Source organism: Podarcis filfolensis (assembly GCF_964270895.1).
Source record: "Podarcis filfolensis genome assembly, chromosome: 13".
NCBI lineage: Eukaryota > Metazoa > Chordata > Lepidosauria > Squamata > Lacertidae > Podarcis > Podarcis filfolensis.
In genome coordinates this window covers 35,800,387-35,823,766 of record NC_139615.1, presented here as the reverse complement: position 1 = coordinate 35,823,766, position 23,380 = coordinate 35,800,387, and the positions used below count along the sequence as shown (strand labels likewise).

General features: G+C 40.9%; 1 protein-coding gene across 17 annotated transcripts; it reads right to left on the bottom strand.

Moving 5' to 3' along the window:
- On the bottom strand, positions 1-23,175 carry FBXO47 (F-box protein 47). Of its 17 annotated transcripts, none has more exons than XM_083583216.1 (13): positions 22,845-23,175; positions 21,096-21,164; positions 20,866-20,976; positions 17,698-17,905; positions 15,790-15,960; positions 12,840-12,916; positions 12,646-12,723; positions 11,236-11,344; positions 10,583-10,759; positions 7,383-7,529; positions 5,602-5,744; positions 2,981-3,140; positions 1-1,506 (listed from the first exon to the last, which is right to left on the bottom strand). In XM_083583216.1, the coding sequence occupies exons 3-13, from the start codon at positions 20,923-20,925 to the stop codon at positions 1,397-1,399; spliced, it is 1,440 nt and encodes a 479-aa protein (XP_083439342.1). In that variant the 5' UTR covers positions 20,926-20,976; positions 21,096-21,164; positions 22,845-23,175; the 3' UTR covers positions 1-1,396. The 17 variants fall into 17 exon arrangements, with proteins under 17 accessions (XP_083439342.1, XP_083439338.1, XP_083439330.1 ...); XM_083583212.1 differs by lacking the exon at positions 22,845-23,175 and adding an exon at positions 22,747-22,810; XM_083583204.1 differs by lacking the exon at positions 22,845-23,175 and adding an exon at positions 22,747-22,766 and having other exon boundaries at positions 21,096-21,160.
- Between the last annotated feature and the right edge of the window lie 205 nt (positions 23,176-23,380).

Genomic DNA, 23,380 nt, shown 5'->3' with positions numbered 1-23,380 from the left:
GTACATGCTCATCATTTCTTGTTATTTAATGTAATGTCCAATAAATAGAAACATAATTTAGATAAGATATATACATATATATTCATACATTTTAAAAAATGTTCTTATAGTTGGGCATTCAATATATTCTTTCAATTTCACTGAGAGTTTAAAAAAAACTGACAGTAGTTTAAAGTCATAAGTATATTCTGGAATTTCTTTTCTTTAACTGAAAAAAGCATTTTTTTCCAGTTATAACAGAGAAGCAGCAAAAGTTTTTTTTAGAAAACCAGCAGAGGGAAAGATAAATACTGCTGCTCACATCACCTTCTTGTCTCTCTCATCACAATACATAAGCATAAAGGTGTAACGCCGCTTAACCCAACATGGAAGCTTAACTTTTTAAATTTGTCCTACTCCCACACCAAATTCAGAACAAATCCATAACAACTTCAGAGTGCATTTTGCCAAGTCCTTTTTGGGAGTCATTCATTCTGTAGTGATGTACATAAACACAAAAACAGCATGGCTTATTTCTGAATGAATAAATCAACCAAGGTAGCTTTAAAATAACTCCATTTGCATTACTGATTTTACTACAGATGGGAGCAAAGGAGTATCAACGATCAACGTCTGCTTTGTTCCTTCAGTATGCAAAAAGTTAATCAGCCCAATCCATTAAATGCAGTCCACATTTACGTACCATAGTACAAAGTCCACAAAAAATGTCTTTCACTGGGGCCAACATAATGCACTTTGCAATGTGCTAATTTTCTACATGCTGTGCTATGTGGAGATCCTTCTGCTACTCCTCCAGTTCTGGGAAAATGTCTATTTTAAACCTTCTTTCCGGTGAAATTACATACAGTTAACAACTTTAAATTATCCACAGCAGAGTTCTCTGTTTAAAAGGTTAATAGCATAATAGGGACTGGATATAAAACTGATTGGGCCTCTTTAATTATGCTTCCTTCATTTTAATGAAATCCCAAAGGGAAACCAGAACCAAAAGTTACTTCTCTCGGTCTCAGAGTGACTTAAAAATGAAAGAAGAAGCAGTTGCACTACCTGAAGTATTTAATGTGACTGTTTTGTGCTCCTCTGCCCAGTTTTTCCAAAGCATAGCTCGCTTCTCCTTTCTGCAAACCGATATCCACCTCCTGCTAATGCAACTGGTTTTCCAACACAGCTAGTATAAATATGTATAATCAATATATAGATATATAGTTTGCATATAAATATATAAATATTCAACAACACACTTCAGAAGCTGCAAAAAAAATTTTTTTTACAGCTATAATGCAGTTTCCCATGACCACTGAGGTGTGAATCTTGAAGGCCGGTTAAGATATTGGCAACCACATGGGAAAGAGGAAACACTCCTCATGGTGGTATCTTCTCCAAAATGCTGAGAATTTTACATGCTGTTACTCATGGCCAGATAAAGGATTTCCTTATGAAAATTTGCCTGTGCATTTACCAGATGAAACAGATTAAGAAAGCTGCTGTCTTCCTCATCGTGCTCCCCTAAGTGAAATAAACAAGAGGTAAAAAAAAAAACACATACTTTTATGGAAACAGATTTTGCAGAATCTGCTTAAAATGTGCAAGTCTGTGGACTATTCTTAGTGGCTACCCTATCTGTGCTATATTAGTGATTTGTGACAGCACTGATTGCATTGTTGTAAACGTTTAATGGCAAGTAGCGAGCCGATAGCTCACGCTGCTGCATATTCATAGTGACTGGGTAGCAGATATTAAGTTTTAATTTATTTTTCACTTCTGCAGTGTGAAGCCATTTAGAGAATTACACATTTATAAGGACACTCAACTCTGGGTGCTCACAGAGCTTAATTTGAGCTAGGACTAGAAACTGGGTTGTTCCTTTTTTTAAAAAAAACGCAGGTTGAAAACTGCAGGAGTCCAACTTCAATATTTTGAATAAAAACCCAATGATGATCAAGGATGAATTTGTTTTTCAAAAAGACAATGAAGTAGAAGAGAAGAGAATACAATCACAAATCCGAAGCACAAAAACAAATATATGTTCTGTTAGTTGCCCTGAGGGCCAGACAACACAATGTATGAAATACATTGCTGTGGTTCTGCCCCCCACTCCCAGTAAAGTAATAACTATGAGCTCAGGATTGGGAACACTGAAGGTGCAGAGAGGGTTTTAGATTTTCACAATGCAGCCCTGATAAAAATCACTCCCTGGAGATTGTTCGCTATTTGCCCTTGCTATTGTCACTCCATGACAGCTCTGCACACAAGTCAAATAGCAGCCTCACTAATGTGGTCCAAAGGAAAGCAGAGCAAGATGATTGGCACCAGCTTGGCTGCAGGAGTTGCCAGAAGGAGGCGTACAAAAACATTACAATTATTATCATTAATTGCATAATTAAGAACATAAAAATGACTTTAAATGATATTTTGGAGTATGCTAAAGAGGAACCCTAAACTCAGGAAGACGTTTTATCAGAATATAGAATCACAGAGTTAGAGAGTTGAGGAAGATTTTGAAGGGCAAAAAAACCCCTGGAAATTTGTAGCTACAGCATCCCTTATAGGGGACCATCCAACCTCTGCTCTAGGGCTGCCATACGTCCTGATTACTGGGTTTTCCTATAAAACAATTAACAATTTTGGGGTCTTCCTAAAAAAAAGAAAAGAAAAGAAAAAGCTCAACAACCTTCAGAGTGTCCTGGTTTTTACTTTTGGCAACCCTAAAAACCTCTTATGTCTATGATCTAGCAAACCTGCTACGTGTGCTATCTGTCTGACAGAGCTCTCACTTCAGAGCTCAGCCAAGCAGCCTTGAGACAATGCATTAAGTGAAACTATTTCCTGCACCTAGACTACCTAATTTGTGTGAAAGGCTATCGGGCATTTGTGAATTTACATGGAGCAGAGGCACCCAGTGAAACTAGCTGACAGGGACAAGCAGTAATTAAAGAAATGAGCAGGTGACAACGGTTCTGCTACCTGTAGGATTTCTTACCCGATATCACTGACTGCAGTGCGTCCATGATAATGTGTGCAAAAGAATTCTCCACGCCTTGCAGGAAGTTGTTCCTTTCACCCAGAGTACTGAAAACCTTGCAGACTTTCTGCATCATTTTAACAGCCCAATCCATGCAGTAGAGGTCCTTCTCACATACCTAGAACAGAAAATATTAATGACCGTTCCATTGATGGGACGGACAGCAGTTGTTGATCTTTGCTTCCTCCCTTTTCACTTCAAAGCATCAGTGATGGGGAATCTATGGCCTGCAGATTGGCCCATTAGCCTGTTTTGTGAAACCATGTCCACCTTTCCTGTGCTTGACGTCATATATGACATCAGGCACAGGAAAGTTCAAGCCATGGCTAAAAGGAAGATGTGTTCTCTAAGTGTACTGCCAATTCTTCCTTTGCAGCCAAAGGTCAGCACTTTCTGTAAATTTAATAATATTATACTACAGTGCTTTCAAATGTTCAAAGTGATTTACATAATCTTTACAACAACCCTGTGAGGTAGACTGATATGATTATCTTCATGTCGTAGAATAAAGGGCCACTGAGTGAGGTCATGACAGAAGTGAGACCTGAACCAAGAGCTTTCCGATTCATAGCCCAGTTTTTTAGCCACTGTACCATGCTAGCTCTCAGCAGGGATTGGTTTGCTCAGTCTTGCATGAAAAGCGGTATCTACCCTCTTCTTCTGTGCAACAATTGAAGGTACAGAAGTCTGTCATCCCCACACCCCGCTGCATTTGCTTGCCTGACAGAAAAAAGCAGGAAGATGCACTTGTTATCTGTACTAATTTGCCAGACATCACAGTGTAGCTCTGACACATATTGTAATGCAGGCAAAATGTGTTAGATGCAGGGCATTTTGACACATTTTCCATGTGTGTGTGTGTGTGTGTGTGTGTGTGTGTGTGTGTGTGTGTTGGTTGTGTGTGTGTCTGGTGTGCAGATTCCAACTAGCCTAAATGGGAACCAGGCTATTAAGAGAGTAAAATGTAGCTGCAAAACCCAAATGAATTATTTCTCCAAAGTGTGTTGTACAAAACAAATGCTTTCCCTACTTAAGAGCAAAATCGTGCAGTGGGCAATACACAAAGCGACATACTTGGATGCTGCCATAGAAACACCCTAAGGCAGGATAATTAGTCTTGCAGTATTCACAGAGATAATATTAAACTGTCTCTTTCAAAACTTTGCTGCAATTTTGTTAATTTTGGCAAGTAGCCTGAACACTGTAATAGAAAAGCTGGTGCAAAAGGGCCAAATTAAGATGACATTAAACGTCTCTAGTTTTTTCCTCTTCTAAATAACAGGCAACAGAGAGGGAGAAGATAGTAATTAGGATCAATACTGTAGGTTGTTATGTACTGAGTTGAATAGGATCCAAACTGCAGCAGTCTGATTGGTCCTAGAACAATAGGATCCAAAAGGCAGCAGTCTGATTGGTCCTAGAACAATAGGATTCAGAATGCAGCAGTCTGATTGGTCCTAGAACAATGCAGCAGTATGATTGGTTGGCAGGAACCACCCAATCATGCTCCAGATAGAAGTGAATCCACAACCTGATTGGCTTACAGTAGAATTCCGGAATTAGCCAATCATGTGCAGCCCATTGTGTAAATAATATATATAAAGCAGATACTTTGAGGGGACATTCATTCATTCCTCCTCACCACTATGAGCTGAATAAAGAGCATGAAATGACTTTGCGACTCTGAGTATATTTCAAAGTCATAAGGAAGAAGTTATCCCACCTGCTGTGGTCTTAATAGAAATCTCTCTCTCTCTCTCTCTCTCTCTCTCTCTCTCTCTCTCTCTCTCTCTCTCTCACACACACACACACACACACACACACACACACACACCGCGCTATTAGGCCTGGGAGGCAGCTTCCTTTGAGGCCATTTTCTTCCCATGCCAAACAACAGTTTCAAGGAGGAGGTGTTTAATCAAGACTGTGGTGGAGTGGGAAGTGTTGGCTCCTCCCCACCCAATGCTATTGTATCAATCATTTCTCCCCATCCCTGGCCATTCATAGCGGCCAACTCCTAGGGTCCAAGGTCCCTTTGCTCCCCCCTAAAAGATTTGAGGGGGCCGCCCCCTCCAAAGTTGATGGCCATTGCCATTAAAATTGTGTGTGTGTGTGTGTGTGTGTGTGTGTGTGTGTTGCATCATGTGATTGATTGTGTGGGGTAGGGCTTACCTGCTGCCCCCCCCCAATATTTTATTCAAGTTGGCACCCCTGGCACCCATTATTTTAAAGAAAAAGTAGCCATTAAATGCAATAGTGCAGTTAACACCATGATTAACAACTGCAGCTCAGAGGTAGAGCATATGTTTTGCATGCAGAAGTTTCTCCCACGCCAGGTTCAATCTCTGGTGTCTTGAGGAAGGGCTGGGTAAAAAAACCCAAAAACCAAAACAGCCTGGAACTCTGGAGAACTTCTGCCAGCCACTGCCAACAATACCGGGGTATGTGAATGTTCTGACTTGGTATAAGGCAGCTTGCTGTCATGTTTCTATGGACAATGAGTTTGGCTCTTTGATATGCCTTAATTTTTGAAAAAGGTACTACAAGAAAAGGAAAGTTGCCGGTTGATTGCTACTCACCAAAGCCAGGAAAACCACCAGCCTCGCCAGTTCGATAGCTCGACCGTTCACAGCTTTACTAGCCATAAAAGTGAAGCAGATATTGTTTCCACACAAGATAAGGAGCCGGGCACTGTTTTCCAGAAGCCAGTCACGGGGAACCACTGTTATAAAAGTAAGATTATTTTATACCTTCACAAAAAAACTCGAGGCCTTTCTTCTGGGGATAATTGGAGAGGAAATCAAAAAGGAAGATCAAACACTTTTTCAATACGCAACAGTGGCTGCCAGAACCCTAATAGCGCAAAATTGGAAGACATCAAAAATCCCAACTATAAACGAGTGGCAATCCAAACTATTTGATTATTTAGAATTGGCAAAAATGACACAGAAAATAAGAAACCAAAAAGGCATAAAGTTTAATAACGAATGGAATAAATTTATGGTATACATTGAAACAGAGGTAAAAAATCTAAAAATCACAGTAGGCGCGATATAACGCTTGTGATGTAAAGAGTCTTTCGAGGAAATGAAACTGCAGATAGAAAAATTTTATAACACATTCCGAAACCGAGCTGAAGGGAAGTCAATTATTGTTGTGTGATTCAGTTATTTAGTTAATGTAAGTTAATTTGTTGGTGTCTTATGTTAGGTAATTTTTTTTTCTTTTTTTGTCTTCTTTATTATTATTTTCTTTTTTTATGTATTTCTCTTTTGTGTGTCTGTGTTTTGTATGTTTCTTTTGTTTGTTTTAATGTATGATGTGGTATAAGGAATCAAAATCAATAAAAATTTAATAATAATAATAAAAAAATAAAAGTAAGATTATTTTTTTAAGATATTCTAAGTATTTTAAAAATACGTTTTCAGCTTTAAAAAATAAATAAAAATACTGCCTTTGTTAGTTGTATTTCCTCAAGATACAATACAGCACCAATAAAGCACATCTAACCAACAAATCAGATAATAAAAAATATGAGCTACAAAACCAACCAGCTTCTCAGCCAAGCAATAAAATGCCAAAATGCCAAAAAACCTGGAACAATCTACTGCAGAGAGTAAATAGAATCCAGCACCTCTCTGTCTCCTTTTACAGTTGTACTTCAGGTTGAGCGCTTTCGGGGATGCATTATTTCTGGGTTTCACCGCTTGCGCATACGGTCAAAATGACGTCACGCGCATGCGCGGAACCAGTGAAGACTCAGATTGCATTCGCTTCAGGATGTGAATGGGGCTCCGGAACAGATCCCGTTCGTATCCAGAGGTACCACTGTACTATTAAATAAGGCAGACTTCCTCAACCTGGTGTTCTCTAGATGCTTTCCTACATCTTCCAGCCAGCATCTCCTACTTTATCTGTGTCCAGATCCCCATCTCCCCCTGTGAATGGAGAAAACACATGATAGCCCCGCTGCACCCAGTTTGGCCCTCAGAGCCAATCTGCGTAGTCAGCGAGTCATTCCGAATTGTGAGTAGCATGTATCTTGGCTGAGTGTGTGCACATTGCAAGATGGCTGTGTTATTGCTTCACCTTGTGCCGACATTGTAAGTTTCCCAGTTTGTGGCCACAGCTTATTGCACCACTGCCAAGTAATTGGGGGCATGTCAAACTATAGGTCTGGGCATACTGAAATGTCATGTTCAGTGAAATTATCCTGCCATCCAAGCAAAACACTCAGTCTAGACAGAGTCGGTTCACAATTCATCACCAGCCCTGAGTCATGTGAACTGGCTCTGAATGTGGCTATGTCATAATCTTCCGGATTCTTAGGAGAATGAGTAGAAGAAAGGCAGTACTGTACCTGAAAGTTCATCCAACAAACTGATGACATCATCTGCCGTCCACTCTTTTGCTTCTGTGTCATACAGTAGTTTAATGGCATCTGCCAACCCTTTCAAACTGGTTTCGTCTGCGGGACCGTCAGTCGTTTTCTGCCAAACCACATGCCCTAAATTACATTAAGGACAACAGTAACTCAGTAGAGGTGACTGCACAGCACACTACACACAGACACACCAACATTGTGGGGTTAGGACTGTGGCAAAATTACCACAACTCTTTTAAAAGTTAAGTAGTATTATAACTAATATTTTAATCCTCCCCCCAAATGGATTGGAAATATAGAAGATAAATGTTGAATTAGGGTGAGGTATGTGGGTTACACGAGTGGCGCTGTGGTCTAAACCATTGAGCCTAAGGCTTGCCAATCGGAAGGTCAGCGGTTTGAATCCCTGCATGGGGTGAGCTCCCATTGCTCAGTCCCAGCTCCTGCCAACCTAGCAGTTCGAAAGCATGTCAAAGTGCAAGAAGATAAATAGGTACCGCTCTGGCGGGAAGGTAAATGGCGTTTCGATGCACTGCTCTGGTTCACCAGAAGCGGCTTAGTCATGCCGGCCACATGACGCGGAAAAACTGTCTGCGGACAAACACTGGCTCCCTCGGCCAGTAAAGCGAGATGAGCACCGCAACCCCAGAGTCGTTTGCGACTGGACTTAACCGTCAGGGATCCTTTACCTTTACGGGTTACTAAAATGAAAGTGACTGGAAAAGGTTTTTCTTCAAAGTCATTGTTAATGTATTACAGTGCTCCAGTCCTATTTTGTTCAAGCAGCATTTTGCTAATATTTTATAGTAAAAGATATATAACCAGATAGGCTCCATATTGCTAATCAGAAGATTGATGGAAAAATTAATGAGGATATGAAATGCCTACCAGGAAGGTTATATTGAGTGTGTGCTGAGTTGCAATAGAGTCACCTGACTGTCTACATAACTGTCTACATCAGAACTGTGTCTCCTTAAAAGATGGAAGTGTAGCGTTAAGGGCATTTAAACCTGTGTAGGAGATCATGTTACTCTTCTGAACGTCTCAGAAAGAGTCAGACTTTCTTCAGAAGAAAAGGCAAAAGCACTGGGAAAACATGAGAGGGCTACAAGTGGATGATGATGCCATGTGAACACCCCATAAAATGTGAGTGAATGAGTCACGCTAAATGCCTGCCAATGCTTTGGTGTCAGGTACAATTGACAGCACTTGCTTTTTCACACGAGGTGACTTTGTTAAGTTTCCTGCAAAACTGACATGAGGGAGCAGTAGTCTATGGGCATGGAGAAGCACTGCTGCAAACTAGACATTGTATTTTGGAAAAAAGAAACATAGCTGTGTAAGAAGACACAGATGGGAAATAATATGGTGGAGGGGTGAAATGACAGAAAAACGAATCTTTCCTCACACTAAACTGTGAAAATCTGTCAAGCACTTTCTTTACTAGCTGAGGCAGGCCAAGTCTGGGGGCAATGTGTAAGATGGTGCCTTCCTTGCAAATGCCAAGGTTCATCAATCAAATTGTGCCTTTCTCTGCTCATAAGGAGAGGGCATGAAACAATTACAATGCCTGTCTACTGCAGCATAAAAGGTTAGAAGCTGGTTCCACACCTAACAAGGACAGCCTCTTCAACAAGAATGATGTAAATCAGAATACTTTCATGATGCTTTCCCTAATACAGTGGTACCTCAGGTTACATACGCTTCAGGTTAGACGCTTCAGGTTACAGACTCCGCTAACCCAGAAATAGTACCTCGGGTTAAGAACTTTGCTCCAGGATGAGAACAGAAATTGTGCTTCAGCAGCGCGGCAGCAGCAGGAGGCCCCATTAGCTAAAGTGGTGCTTCAGGTTAAGAACAGTTTCAGGTTAAGAACGGACCTCCAGAACGAATTAGGTACTTAACTCGGGGTACCACTGTACAGTGATACCTCAGGTTATATACGCTTCAGGTTACAGACTCCGCTAACCCAGAAATAGTACCTCGGGTTAAGAACTTTGCTTCAGGATGAGAACAGAAATTGTGCTTCAGCAGCGCGGCAGCAGCAGGAGGCCCCATTAGCTAAAGTGGTGCTTCAGGTTAAGAACAGTTTCAGGTTAAGAACGGACCTCCGGAACGAATTAGGTACTTAACCCGGGGTACCACTGTACAGGTTACAGACTCCGCTAACCCAGAAATAGTACCTCGGGTTAAGAACTTTGCTTCAGGATGAGAACAGAAATCGTGCAGCGGCGCAGCAGCAGCAGCAGGAGGCCCCATTAGTTAAAGTGGTGCTTCAGGTTAAGAACAGTTTCAGGTTAAGAACGGACCTCCAGAACGAATTAAGTACGTAACCAGAGGTACCACTGTACACTGAGGAGTTCTTGCAATTGCTATAAAATTTTAGGGTGCACACACACACACACACACACACAAAGCTGACACACAATCCACAGAAAACCAATCCTTCTCCCTCTAAAATTTAGGAAATATTCCCTGAAAAAAATTATACATTATTTTCGCACACAGAACAATCTTGGTTCTCCTAATGACTCTAAATATTTCAGAAGAGAAATATTTCTGCAGAAGAGAAACCTTTCCCAATAATACTTTCTCTTCTAAATACTTCAAATCCTGCCTTAAGGGCATATTTTTTATATGAATAGGGTGGTCCTGTGACCTGGGTTCAAGAACTAAAGTATTTACCATCTCAAAAGAATGGCCAGACTGCCCAGGTAATGCAATCACTAAAACATTATCAGGTATCCTGGCAGACAGGAGAGAAGCCACACACTCAAATTTCTGTGGTAGACCTACCTCTTTCTGTGATGTATGCATGATGCGTTTGGGTGGTCTTTGGCTAAGGGATTGGACAATGTCTAATGTCTTAAAAGGGGCTTGCACATCTTTGTTCTGGGTCTCTCACCTCCTTGCAAGGGGTGGGGGAGGGACTTTGTTGCAACAGAAAAATAAAGATCTGCTGTGCTTTCCCTGAATCCTGCCTCTAGCCATTCTTCTCTGACCCATCATGGACTTAGGGGAATCAAAGTCCCTTGGGGAGTTGGACAGCAAAAGCCAACCCCAATTCTTTCTGCAACAAAACATTTGGAATTGCATAGGCAGAATTTACAGGTAGCCTACCCATATATTTCTATCTATGTTATAGATTCTGTGCCTTATTACTTAAAACAGCTTACCATCCAAGTTAGAGGCAGGCCCAAATAGTATGTATAGTAGCCGGGCTTGATTTACCATAGGCCATGGCTTTAAAATACGTGTCAGCCAAAATGCCGAATCACTCCGATGAATCCAATGGTTCAAAAGAACACTGCGGCAAAAGATCCTTATCCTCAGCTCCAGTTTTCGGGCACTTCCTAAGATATTAAATCAACATGTAGGAATCAGCCTTGGTACAGAATAGCTTAATTTTACATTGCTGCAAATAATAGCAGAAAGTGAGTTCTACAGACTCAGTCTGCAAGAACATTACTGGTTTAAAACACAGCTAGCTCACAAAATCATAGAATCGTAGAGTAGGAAGGGATCGCAAGGGTCATCCAGTCCACCCCCTGCAATGCAACCTCAGTTTCGATTGAAGCTGGCTTGGGGAAAATGCAGGAAAAGGCAGCATTTTGTAAGAAGCAACAGGGCTAATGTAGATAGATATGGTTTGTGGCTAATGTTGTGTATATACTGCTTCCTAAAACAGTGGGGGGGGCACACTGGGTGCAAAATAAATGGGAGTGTGTACACAGTCTCAGAGTCAAGGATCTTGCCCTTGCCTCGATGCCTTCTGAATTCAGAACAAGAGGGTTGTAGGACACCATTCTCCCTCACGCGGTGTATTTACCAGGTTTGCTGCCGACAACTGTCTGCACTCTCCGGGGTAAATTGCTCAACTCACAGAGGAAGTTATAAACCCGATGACATTCTAATTCATCCCAACCTGCTGTTAAAGTCTGAAAATGTTACAGAGAAAAACAAAAGTAGATACATAAAGATCACCAAATCACTTTGATAGGTCCAACATCTCTTAGCTATGTATATTTTTTTTGTGTGTACAGTATTCTAATATTACTCAGTACTGAGCTCTAGTTGCCTGACTCTACTGTCCTTGGGAGGAAGGCAATGAAATTAATGCAAGCAGCCAGGGGAAAGTAGCAGAAGTAGAGGGCTGACAGGGGAGACAAATACTAATCCTCCAAAGATGAAGAGCTGCATCAAATACCTGGGAGGCAGTGAAAGAGTTATAGCTCTGCCTTTACCAACAACAGGAAGAGAATGAAACCTCAAACAGTAAAAGTATTATGCCATAGAGCGAACTCTTTGCTGCAGAGAGAATATCACACCTTCAAAAAGGGAGTTGAGGCTCCTACAAGTAATTTGAGAGCTGGGAACAAGGCTAAGGTAAAGGAACCCCTGACCATTAGGTCCAGTCGTGGCCGATTCTGCTGTTGCGGTGCTCATCTCGCTTTATTGGCCAAGGCAGCCGGTGTACAGCTTCTGGGTCATGTGGCCAGCATGACTAAGCCGCTTCTGGCGAACCAGAGCAGTGCACGGAAACGCCATTTACCGCCGGAGCGGTACCTATTTATCTATTTGCACTTTGACGTGCTTTCGAACTGCTAGGTTGGCAGGAGCAGGAACCGAGCAACGGGAGCTCACCCCGTCGTGGGGATTCAAACCGCCGACCTTCTGATCGGCAAGTCCTAGGCTCTGAGGTTTAACCCACAGCGCCACCTGCATCCCTTGGGAACAAGGTAGGGAGGTCCATATATCCACACAGTAATACAGGCGGGAAAATTAAGATTCCCAGGACAGATGGAGGCATATTTTTTGTCCATTCCAGAACCTCACAGTCACAAATTCAGGTCAGAAGGATTCCCTCGCGACACTCATTTAAAGCAAATTTTACAGTGTGCATCAATATTTCCAAATTACTTCTTGAAAAATGAAGTATCGGGTATTTTCCCCATGGGAGCATCCTCAGTGATCTCTAACAATCCAGTTCTCCCTCTTTCTGTCACACAGTGATTCGGAGAAATGAATGGAATAACAGTGACTTCTGATTATGATTTCTATGACACATCAGTGCAATTAGCATTTTGGAAAATAACAGACAACGTCTCTGCTAACTCATATTTTTATCTGTGATGACCAAAAATAGGAACTACAGGTGAAAACCAAGTCCCCAAAACTTTGTTTTGTTTCAAAGCAACCACGGAACCCAAATGCTTTTCTCCCTCAAAGTATCCTTTACCTGTAAAAATACTCCGTAACACTGTAGTCCTAAACAATGAAATGGATCTGAGCAGCCACTAAATTTAAAACAGGAAATCTATAAAGATAAAAGAGGGGTGGAACCTTCAATTTACTAGGCATTTCAGGAAGCATAAGGCAATTTGCATGTGCACATGTACAAAGGTGGGTTTTTTAAAAAGCTGTTATGCTTACTTCTGAAAGTATCTTGTGTATGTACTTCAATCTCTCCTTTGTAGGTAGCAATAAAGTACACCTTTTTAACAACAGGCCTGCAAAGAAAGAAAAAAGCACACAAGAATATTTTGAAATATTCTGAATTGTACTGTATTGCCAAACCCTGCACGCCCATGCTGTTAGGAGCCAGAAGCCCGTTTATTTAATAAACTAAATAATAGGCTACACACTGTTAATAGACAGCTAGTTAGGATAGTCAGATGGCAATGACTTTTCTTCTTCTGTTTCCAGTAAATCATTTCCTGAACTACCCTTCCCACTCTAAGCTTCCTTGCTTTTCTGCTGTCACTATACTTCCTTCTTTCTTTCTGATCCTCCTACTTACTCAAATTTTTCTAATCCTACTACTCACTCAGAACTGTGCCCTTCTTGCTGCTTGTCTTTTGCAAGAAGCAAAAGTTGTTGACCTTTTTTTGGGATTAGGCCACCGAAACAGACTTTGGACATGCCTGATTTACGCCCTCTGAGCAGGACAGCACTGACTGCTGCATACAGCCTCTCTGGCACACAACAGGTATTACACAAATGTTTATTATTAGCATTGCTAGTTGTAAATTGATTTAGTTTCATTTACTTAAAATGACTGTTTGGACTTAAAGCCACATCAGCTGGATAAAATGAAAGTGCTCCAGATTAATTGGTTTATAGATCAGTCTATAAAGCTGAAATCCTTTGAGGCCTCTGCCAACTTTGGCTCCTTGTGTTGAGACTTGCACATCAAAGCACCTCAGAAATGGTTGTTGTTTTTAAAAGGTCATGTAAATAGCATTTCAAGCCTTGCAAGAAAGGTTGTGTCAACTGTAAAGTGACAGTTACTAAAAATATTTATATTAAAAAGAAATACAATAGAATCTGAAAGTACACTGGGGGAAACTCAGCTACCCTTGTCCATCATGGAAAGAAGAGCTTTTGACTTTCTTCCAAGCCATGTTAGAGGATATATTATTCTGAATTATTATGGCATAGCACACAAGGAAGCAACAACAGAGTTGTTTTTTGATGTAGAATTTGGAACAGCTTGTTTGTAGTAGGGGAAAATATTTCTCAGCCAGTGGAAACTTATGGTTTAAATTTTTATTTTTAAAAACTAGGTCAACAGTGTATTGTTCAGGAAAACTGGTAGCGAATTCTGAGTGGGAATGCTGGAAATTTATTTGGGGGACAGGCAAAGAAGGCTGAGGGATGAAACTGTAAAACAGCTTTTTTGCTCATTCAGCTGCTGAAACAGAGAACTAATGCCACGTAAGGGCTAAGGACTTGGAACATAGTCCTTTGTCCTGTGTTCATATCCCTGCTTAGCTATAAAACTCACTTGGTGACTATTTTGCTATTCCAAAAGGAGCAACACATTTTGATCATTTTGTAGTGCTGTTTCCCCTGGCCGCCAGCCATGCTGCCTGGGGCTGATGGGAGTTGGAGTCCAACAACATCTGGAGGGCCCAGATAACTGTAACTTTTTGTGTACAGTTCTGGTTGCCTTATCTGAAAAAGGGTATTGTAGAGTTGCAAAGGTTTCAGAAAACAGCAATGAAAAGAACACCTAGGGCTTTTTCCTTATTTTTTTTTTAAGACAAGTAAGAGAGGACATGATAAAGGTGTATAATATTATGCATATTGTGGAGAAAGTATCTAGAAACTCTAGAAAGTATCTAGAATCTCTAACATACCGGTAGTACTGGAACCCATAGCCATTCAGTGAAGTTGAATGTTGGAAGATTTTGGGCAGACAAAAGGAAGTACACCACACATTGTAAAGTATGGAAATTGCTCCGACAAGTTATAGTGGTGGTCACCAATTTGCAGGGCTTTAAGAGATGATTAGCAAATTCATGGTGTATGAGGCTATGCTCTACCTCCACTGGGACTCACAAACAAGGGAGAGCACCATTAAATTCATGCCCTGCTTATGGGCTTCTCATATAGGCATCTGGTCAGTCACAGTGAGAACAGATCGCAGAACTAGATGGGCCTTGGGCTTGATCTAGCAAAGCTCTTCTTGTGTTCCTTTTGTAGAAGCCATCTTTCAAAAGTGGGCAACTTGGGTTGCTGTGACCATCACAGACTTGCTGAACTACATGGGCATTATTCAATTCCCAACTTTGTACATGGAACTGGTTCCGTTTTTGCAGGATGCAGCAAGTGTATGTTACTACTAATGATGTAGAGGCCATCTTGACTCTGGTCCTGGAACACCTGCTCCTAGCCTTGCAGGCCTTTTCCCAACTAGACTGGGAGAGTGGGGCCCTGACTGACTCCAGCTACAAAAGCTGAGGCTGCGGAAAAGATTCTTGGACTGAGGTGGTGTTGCATGGGTGCTGTTGCAGCTGGGCAGGGGGAAGTTTTTGCTTTTACTGAATTTTTTTTTTTGTATCTTTATTTTAGATCTCATGATTAATGTGGAAATTGTTCGATTTGATGTTTTATTTATTGTTTATGACTACTTTTGTTACGTTGTCATTATCTATTTTTTCATGTTGTAAGCAACCTTGAGCTTGGCTTGAAGTATGGAAAGGTGGCACACAAATAAAATTATGTATGTATGCATGTATTGTATGTAGTAGAAAGTATTAAAATGAACTACTGTTCTCCTTTTTTTGGTCTTTCATTGTAAACCAAAGAAATTTCCAGCAAAAGTCTTTGAGACTTGAGATTTATGCTCATCTGTTGAGAAACTAACCCTTGTTCACTATATGACTAAAACTGGATCTGGATTAATTGCCATAGAGAAATTAGCCTCCTATGCTGCTCAATAATATTTCCCTGTTATTTTAAAAGGATTCAATTTGTATCTATGTTCTTATTCTCCAGTTAACCAGGATCTTGAATCCTGGCCTCTTTTTATTTGATTGAAATCTATTTTTGTGTCCCTGGAATAAAAATAAAAAATAAAAAATGTGATTGTTGTCACCTAAGGATTTGTAGTGTTCTAGCATGGAGGATCCTTTCCTACAGCCAGATAGCTCAGGATTATGAAAGTCCTGCCGCAAAAGTCTTCGGTTTCCTGTAGGAGTTGAGATGTAATTAATAAGGCGGCTGCTGATAGTCTTTGATACCATGCTTAGCATGCTGATATCCTTCACTGAATATAAAGGGAGGAAAAGGAAAAGAAAAAACACACACATGAGCCCTTATTCTCTAGAAAAACATTGTTGCTTATCAAGTCAATAATTCACTATATCTTAGACAAAGGGTGGCCTGAGGATTCATTGTGGCCCCCAGTGACTTAGTATCAGACCTTCAGAGCTCAGCTAATTTTCCCCGTCACAAGACACAGGCAAATAGCTCTTTTGCCCTTTCCTCTCACCCATATGAGGTTCAACAGAAACATTTCCCCAGAATCCTTATTACGAACTTCAGGATGCTGACTATTCCAAGACCATTGTTGCTCTTACAAATTAGTTGACAAGCTGGGCTCACGAGGTGCTTTGCTCCCCTTGTTTCTGTACTGCTGGGAAAGAAGCAGTAGGCTGGCCCTGAGAAGCAAGCCAAGGAAAATGTTTTGCTTGTTTCCTGGCAGTGCAGCAGGAGCAGGTGATGAGTGAAGCACCTGCAACTAGCATGCCACTCGCTCACATTAAAACACATTTTATTTTAACTATGTTTTAATGTGATATGTGAACCAGGTCAATGAGAATACACAATTTAATCATGTGACTAAATAAGCCCTTCTGTTTCCATTGTTCAGGCTGTGAGTGCTACTGCTTATATATAGTCAAAATGGCGCAAGAATAAAAGGGACACAGGGAACCCACAGCAAGTGGGGAGGCAAGTAATTGTTTCTGACCTTGCACAACCCTGAGTACTTTTCAACTCCATAAAAGCCCCTTCTGCGCACTGCATAAGATACCGGTATATATGTACAGCAGGCAGGGGTGGGGACATTTTTCATCCCAAGGGCCACATTCTTTTGTGGGCAAGTTTCTGGGGGCCATATACCAGGGGTGGCCAGGACCAGATGCAAGAGTAGGCAGAGCAATGGGCACACCTGTTACCTGTGTACAGTAGGTTACATTCCGGCCATGCAAAAGTCGGAGGTTTCTATACCCACATATACCACACACCTCCCCATTCTCTTTCCAGGCAAGCAAGAGGCATTGACACAGTTAAAGGCACATTCCAGCCAGGCAAAAGGAGTCAAAGAGGATGTGGGAAAGAGTTCCTAGGGCTGAACCAAGAAACTGAAGGACCACATTTGGTTCCAAGGCCTGAGGTTCCCCTGATGTATGGACCAGGAGTCTACAGTATAAACTAGGAGTTAACATTTTTAAAAAACCAATGTAGGCACTCTATACTGAGAGGTAAAAACACATACAGTGGTACATTGGTTTACGAACTTAATCTGTTCCGGGAGTCCGTTCTTAAACCAAAGCGTTCTTAAACCAAGGTGTGCTTTCCCATTAGCAGCGGGGGACTCAATTTACGAATGGAACACACTCAACTCCAAGGCAAAGTTCACAAACCAAAACACCTACTTCGGGTTTGCCGTGTTCTTAATCCAAGTTGTTCATAAACTAAGCTGTTCTTAAACCAAGGTACCACTAAATATGTCCCAAAAGCATGAACAGTGGCATAGGGGCAATTGGTCCCGAACCAAAACAAGCCAAAGAAGTATACCACAGGACCACTGGTACAAAATACTCTGCATCTCAATAAACAATAACAGATTGCCACTGTCAATTATAAATGAGCAGCCTTGCCTGATAAACCAAACATAGTGGCTTGCCACATATGAACTGGCAGCTAATGTGGTATGCTACATTTGGCAAATGGGGTAGAGCTTTTGTAGCAGATACATCACAAAGCCTCAAATTCTCACCTGGCAGATATTCTAAAACCATCTGAAAGATTTCTAAGGGGAGTGCTTTGAAATCCCCAAGGGTTGACAGAGATGGAGAATCTGCATCCAGGGTGCTGCTAAACTTGCTGGAACGACGGTAGCTTCGTCGATATTTCTGGTTTGGAATCAAGGTATAGCTGGTTCTTGCAGGATATGTCATCCTTCTTCCTTGGTTCATTAATCTAGCCTGAAAAGCAGGAGGGAAATCCACAGTATAGAGATAAGGAAAATGAAATCCACAGGAAAATTGAAAGGAACAATGAACTCAAGGACTATAAAATGGCATGATTGGTATATATTACACAAACAGGGTAAATGTTGAATTTTATAACTATAATATACAACACATCAATCATCCTTCCAAATCTATGAGTCATTTTCTAACATCTACTGTTGTCATACATAAATGTGATGTCTCTGAAGTACTGGCAGTTCTTTGTTTTATAGCCAGAAGCTTTTCAGTGAATTTACATTTATTTCCTCTAATCTGGAGAATCACAAGAGCAGCAAATATGTAGCAATAAGCTCACTTCTACACTCACAGGCATGGAGTGGGCCATTCCATGTCAAGTGATCCAAAGACTTTTACATTACCATTCTATTTTGCTTTCAGTTTCCTAAAAGTAGTATAAGAGAAGGTCCCAGATCTCAGTTTATTTTTTATCTCATCCCGTTACGAGGGTTTGAAATTTCAAAAAATTGACAATTTTGGCCTTGTTGGACTACAGGAAAACCTTAAAAGCTCAGCCCAGAATTGAGATATTTCAAAACTAAAAATACAAATCTCTTCAAAACTTCATGGGCTTTAATATGATATGGCACGTGATGGACTTACTTTAAATTTTAAAGTTACATAATTTAAAATTTTAAAAAGTGATTAAAAAAGTAATATGATTAAACATTTCCATGAGCTTCCTGCAAAATTTCATCTTTGGGATCTCAATGGAATCACATTAAAATTTATCTATTTTTTACATACATGTTGGCCTTATTGGGTTCTATTTAGGATAAATGGCTCTTCCTGGAGTAAAATATAACAGAATAAACAAGACCAAACCTATGACAAATATGGGTTTACTATCATTATACTCTAGGCCTCTAGAAAACCTGCTTAGTCAAGACAGGAGCCTAGAAAAATGTTTTGCACAACAAATCAATCATCATAATAAATGATGCTGTTTGTGCATGTATCTGATTTATTCATAGAAAAGAAACCACAAATATTTCTGACTTCTTTTCTGGCTCTAAATGACTTGTAAATTCTCACAGTTTGAGAACCCATATTTGTTCCAGTAACAGTGCACAGATAATTTCTGAGCCCTTGCACTTTTTGTTTTCTTCTTCTTCTTTTGCAAAATATGCCTCAACAGAAGTACAATATTTGACAGCAGCTTCAATTTTTTTGGCAGATATTTTTCTCTAGGTATTTTCTTTTTTCTTTTCTTTTTTACAAACAGGGTATTTGGATTCAAATGATCCAATTTCCCTCCAAATGAAGGCTAAAACCTCCAAAGGTAGTCGGGTAGTGGCATCTCAGTAAGAATACCCAAACTTGGCAAAAGCCACAGCCTACAATGGGAAAAAATGTTTAGCAAATATACATATTCCAGAAGGAACGTGGGGGGGCTGTAGTCTAAACCACTGAGTCTCTTGGGCTTGCCAATCGGAAGGTCGGTGGTTCAAATCCCCGTGATGGGGTGAGCTCCTGTTGCTTTGTCCCAGCTTCTGCCATCCTAGCAGTTCGAAAGCATACCAGTGCAAGTAGATAAATAGGTACCGCTACGGTGGTAAGGTAAACGGCGTTTCTGTGTGCTCTGGCACTCATCACGCTCTTCCATGTGCCAGTAGCAGTTTAGTCATGCTGGCCACATGACCTGGAAAGCTGTCTCTGGATAAACGCTGGCTACCTCGGCCTGAAGCAAGATGAGCGCTGCAACCCCATAGTCGCCTTTGACTGGACTTAACCGTCCAGGGATCCTTTACCTTTACATATTCCAGAAAGGCACTCAGTTTGCATGATTTATTTACTGTATTAAAGCAGAAATCCCATCTATGAAAGTTTACTCCGATTGAACTTAGTGTGACATGTGCCATCCTAAAAACACTTAATAAGAAATATTGACCTGAGTAAACTTGCATGGAATTAGGCAGGTAGGCTGTATAAAGGAACTTCAAAATAAAGAATACAAAAGTTAACTTCTTAACTCACAGCCTTGGAAATAACTGGAGAAACTCCAAAGTTCATCTTTGGATTAGAATATACATACCACCACCTAGCTCCAACAACACCATATTTGCCGAAGTAATAAAATGTTGTTGTTTTTTAAAGATTGCTATGCTGCTTCCTAGTTAAACACTCTCAAAGAAGGTTACAACCAATTAAATATAGCATACAAAATATAAATGCAACCTAAAACAACCTATCTTTAAAACACACAACAAAGCAACTAGTAAAGAACAATCAATACTCCTTGATTTTGGAGTGAACACTCCTTTAAAGAGCTCTTTCCCCCAGCCCAGTTTCCTGGATGAGAAGTGAGGTGTCCACGACAGCTTTACTGATCAGGGATTTCAGAGGTATGGTGTCACTACTAAGAAGACCCTGTCCTGTTCACTGCTAACCATACCTCATTAGGGATGGTATACTCAACAGAGTCTCCGCTAATGACTTTGATGACAGAGGAAGGTAGAAAATTAGGAGAGAAGGTGCCCCTTTGTAGTACCCTGACCAAGACTGTTTAAGGCTTTAAAAGTCAACAACAGTACTTTGAATTGTGCCAAGAAATATACTGGCAGCAGACATACAAAGACTGGTCTCTGAGGCCATTTCTCGACAGTAACCTGGGTGCTACATTTTAGCAGTTAAAGTTGATGGACAGTCTTCAAAGGCAGACCCACATAAAATGCATTACGGAAATAAAATTTTGAAGTTATTATATAATTTAGAAGGTATGTTAGATGGTGACACAAGCATTATAATATGAGAAAGAGAACAGTTGATGCACCAGACTTAACAAGAAAAAGGCACTCTGGACAGAAACTGTCAAGCTATAACGCTGGATCCATGAACATTGAAGTGCTGTAAGAACGGGTTGCCCACTCACACTCAAATTGACAGGTTCACCTACCGTCAACTGGTTCACCTACCGTCAACAGCTCAGTCTTAGCTGGATAGAACTTCTTTTTATTGGTTTTTATCCAGCTCATTATTAACTCCAGACAACTTGTTCAGGGATTCCAGCACCACCTTGCCAAGAACTGAGGAAGATATAACAAATTATCATCAGCCTATTGCTGGCAATGAACTCCAAATCCTCAAATTGCATTTCTCAACACCTTCATGTACATGTTGAATAAGGTGGAAGAAAATACGAAACCTTGCAGCAACACAAGGGTCATCTCCCATAGGGCCGAGCAACTGTCTCCAGTCACCTTGTGGAATCTACCTGGCAGATAAGAGTAGAATCATGGTCAAATTTAGACAAGTAATTCAGAAAGATATAATAGATTATACTGAAAACTGCCGATACAGCAGTCCAGAACAATAAACATGGAGACAACGGTAAAGATTCTATTCTATACTGTAAATACATGTGAGAAGCAAGGCGTAAGATTTCATTTTTGTAAATGTTTAAGATCTGTCACTCTGTTGATTTTTTAAAAAATTGCTGCCTTCCTGTTCTCAACACATTCTAGTTTTAAGTCTGTATTTCTGTATCCAACAGTAGAGCCCTTGGCCCACATTAAATATTACAGAATACAGAACCTGTGGCAATTCTTCATTTTGACACAACTCCGCGATAATGTTTGCCTTCTCTGAAGTGAGGCACACAAACACACCTCAGCCCTCTGTAGCATCCCATGAAGCCCTTGCTACAGAACCTGTCAGATCGTGAAGACAGATTTACGACACCTGAAAATAAACGTATATACCAATGTTCAATGAGTCTCAGTTTAGTGCCGTGTTGTGCACAGAGCAGCAATTTGAACCGGCATCTCTCATATTCAAATCCCACCCTTCGGGCCCTCACAGGTGGATAAAATGAGATGAGGATATGACAAATTCAGTTACAATAAGATACAAAAAGAGAGAGAGAGAGGTAAACCTGCTTTAGCTATTTTAACCCTATTTTAGCTGCCTCTCACCCAGTGTGACTAAAGATAAAAACCTTCAGTTTTGTGTGAGGCAAAGCATATAGACATGCCACAGTAGCGGGGGAGGGGACACCTAGGCCTACTGCCTCAATTTAAAATTGCAGCAATCTATTTTGGGCTATTTTTTAAAAAAAGAATTAGGATTTCACTTTGCAGAGTATTAATGACGGTATTAAGGGAGTTTAGGTTTTCTCCGCATATGTCGTTTATCTGAGGGGGAAAAATCGAAGGGTGCTCTGTTAAAATACGGCATCTGCCTGCCTGTCAGAATTGTCAGAGTAATAAAACGCTTGTATTCAGAATTAATGAAGTGTTATGAGGAATAACAGCAGCTGTGTTGGTTCCACAGAGCAATAAACAGAGTGAGCGAGAGGCTGCTTTTTATAATTCATGCATTTCCGAGCTTCTTCTTTTTCTTGATTTTGAATATTCCACCTCATGGAAATAAAAAAAAAAAAATTAATAAGTGCACCACTAGCGAATTTGAAATATCCTAATTTCCCCTAATAGATAGATAGATTGTTGTGGGATGAAATATTCTTCCATCCTCCAAAGCATTCATTTTCCAGCCATATTTGAATCGTACTCATTTAAGTACGGTTTAGCATCGATAATGTTTTACTTCTCGTCATTCTGAGAATGCTCTGTACATAACTTTTTGTTAGTTAGTTTGTTTCCCACCCACCCGCCACTTCCCCCCTAATACAAAAAAGGTGGTTCTGTCAAAAGATAACACAGCTGTGTGCGCCTGCGTTTATAAAAGCATGGCAGGCCCTCATTTACCACAGGAATGTCCTTTCTCTCAGTAGCAGAGCCGAATTAGTTAAGCCCCTTTATAACATCTTTCAAACTTCCCGCTTTCCCGCCACATACGGGGAATCAGAGATCTCCCGCCTTCCTGTCTGATCACGCCCCCTAACCGGGAATACTTTGTTTTGCAGCGTTTTATGTGATGTTATTTAAACACACACCTTCCCCCTCGGCTTGGGACTCCTTCCCCGCCCTCCTTCCTCCCAAGCCGTGCGTGAATTTGGCGCGCTCATTTGTATGCATGCCGCCGGGGGAACACCTGTGTCGCTTCCCTACAGGAATAATTCAGAAGGAGCGGGTTCGGCTCTTTGCAAAAGGGCGCCAAAAGCGACGGCGGCCCCCTCCTTCCTTTGAGATATGTGAGGCTGGGAAGGAGTGACAGGAGTTTAAAGTCCTGCCTTAGCGACACTTTCCCGTGTCAGGTTCTCTCAGCCTCGCCTCTCACATATTTGAGGCGAGAAGGGATGAATCCTGACACATAAAGGCGTGGGAGAAAGGACTTCTCCAGAGCAGAGTGCTGCGTTTCCTGACGGGGTCGAGAATCCCGTTTTTCCTTTGTTTTCTATTAAAAAACGTACACATATTGCATATATTATATTGCATATATTGCATGCATGCATGGGTATACACACACACACACACATATTGCATATATAGTGCTTTTTTCTGGGGGTTCACAGGGGTATGCATACCCCCA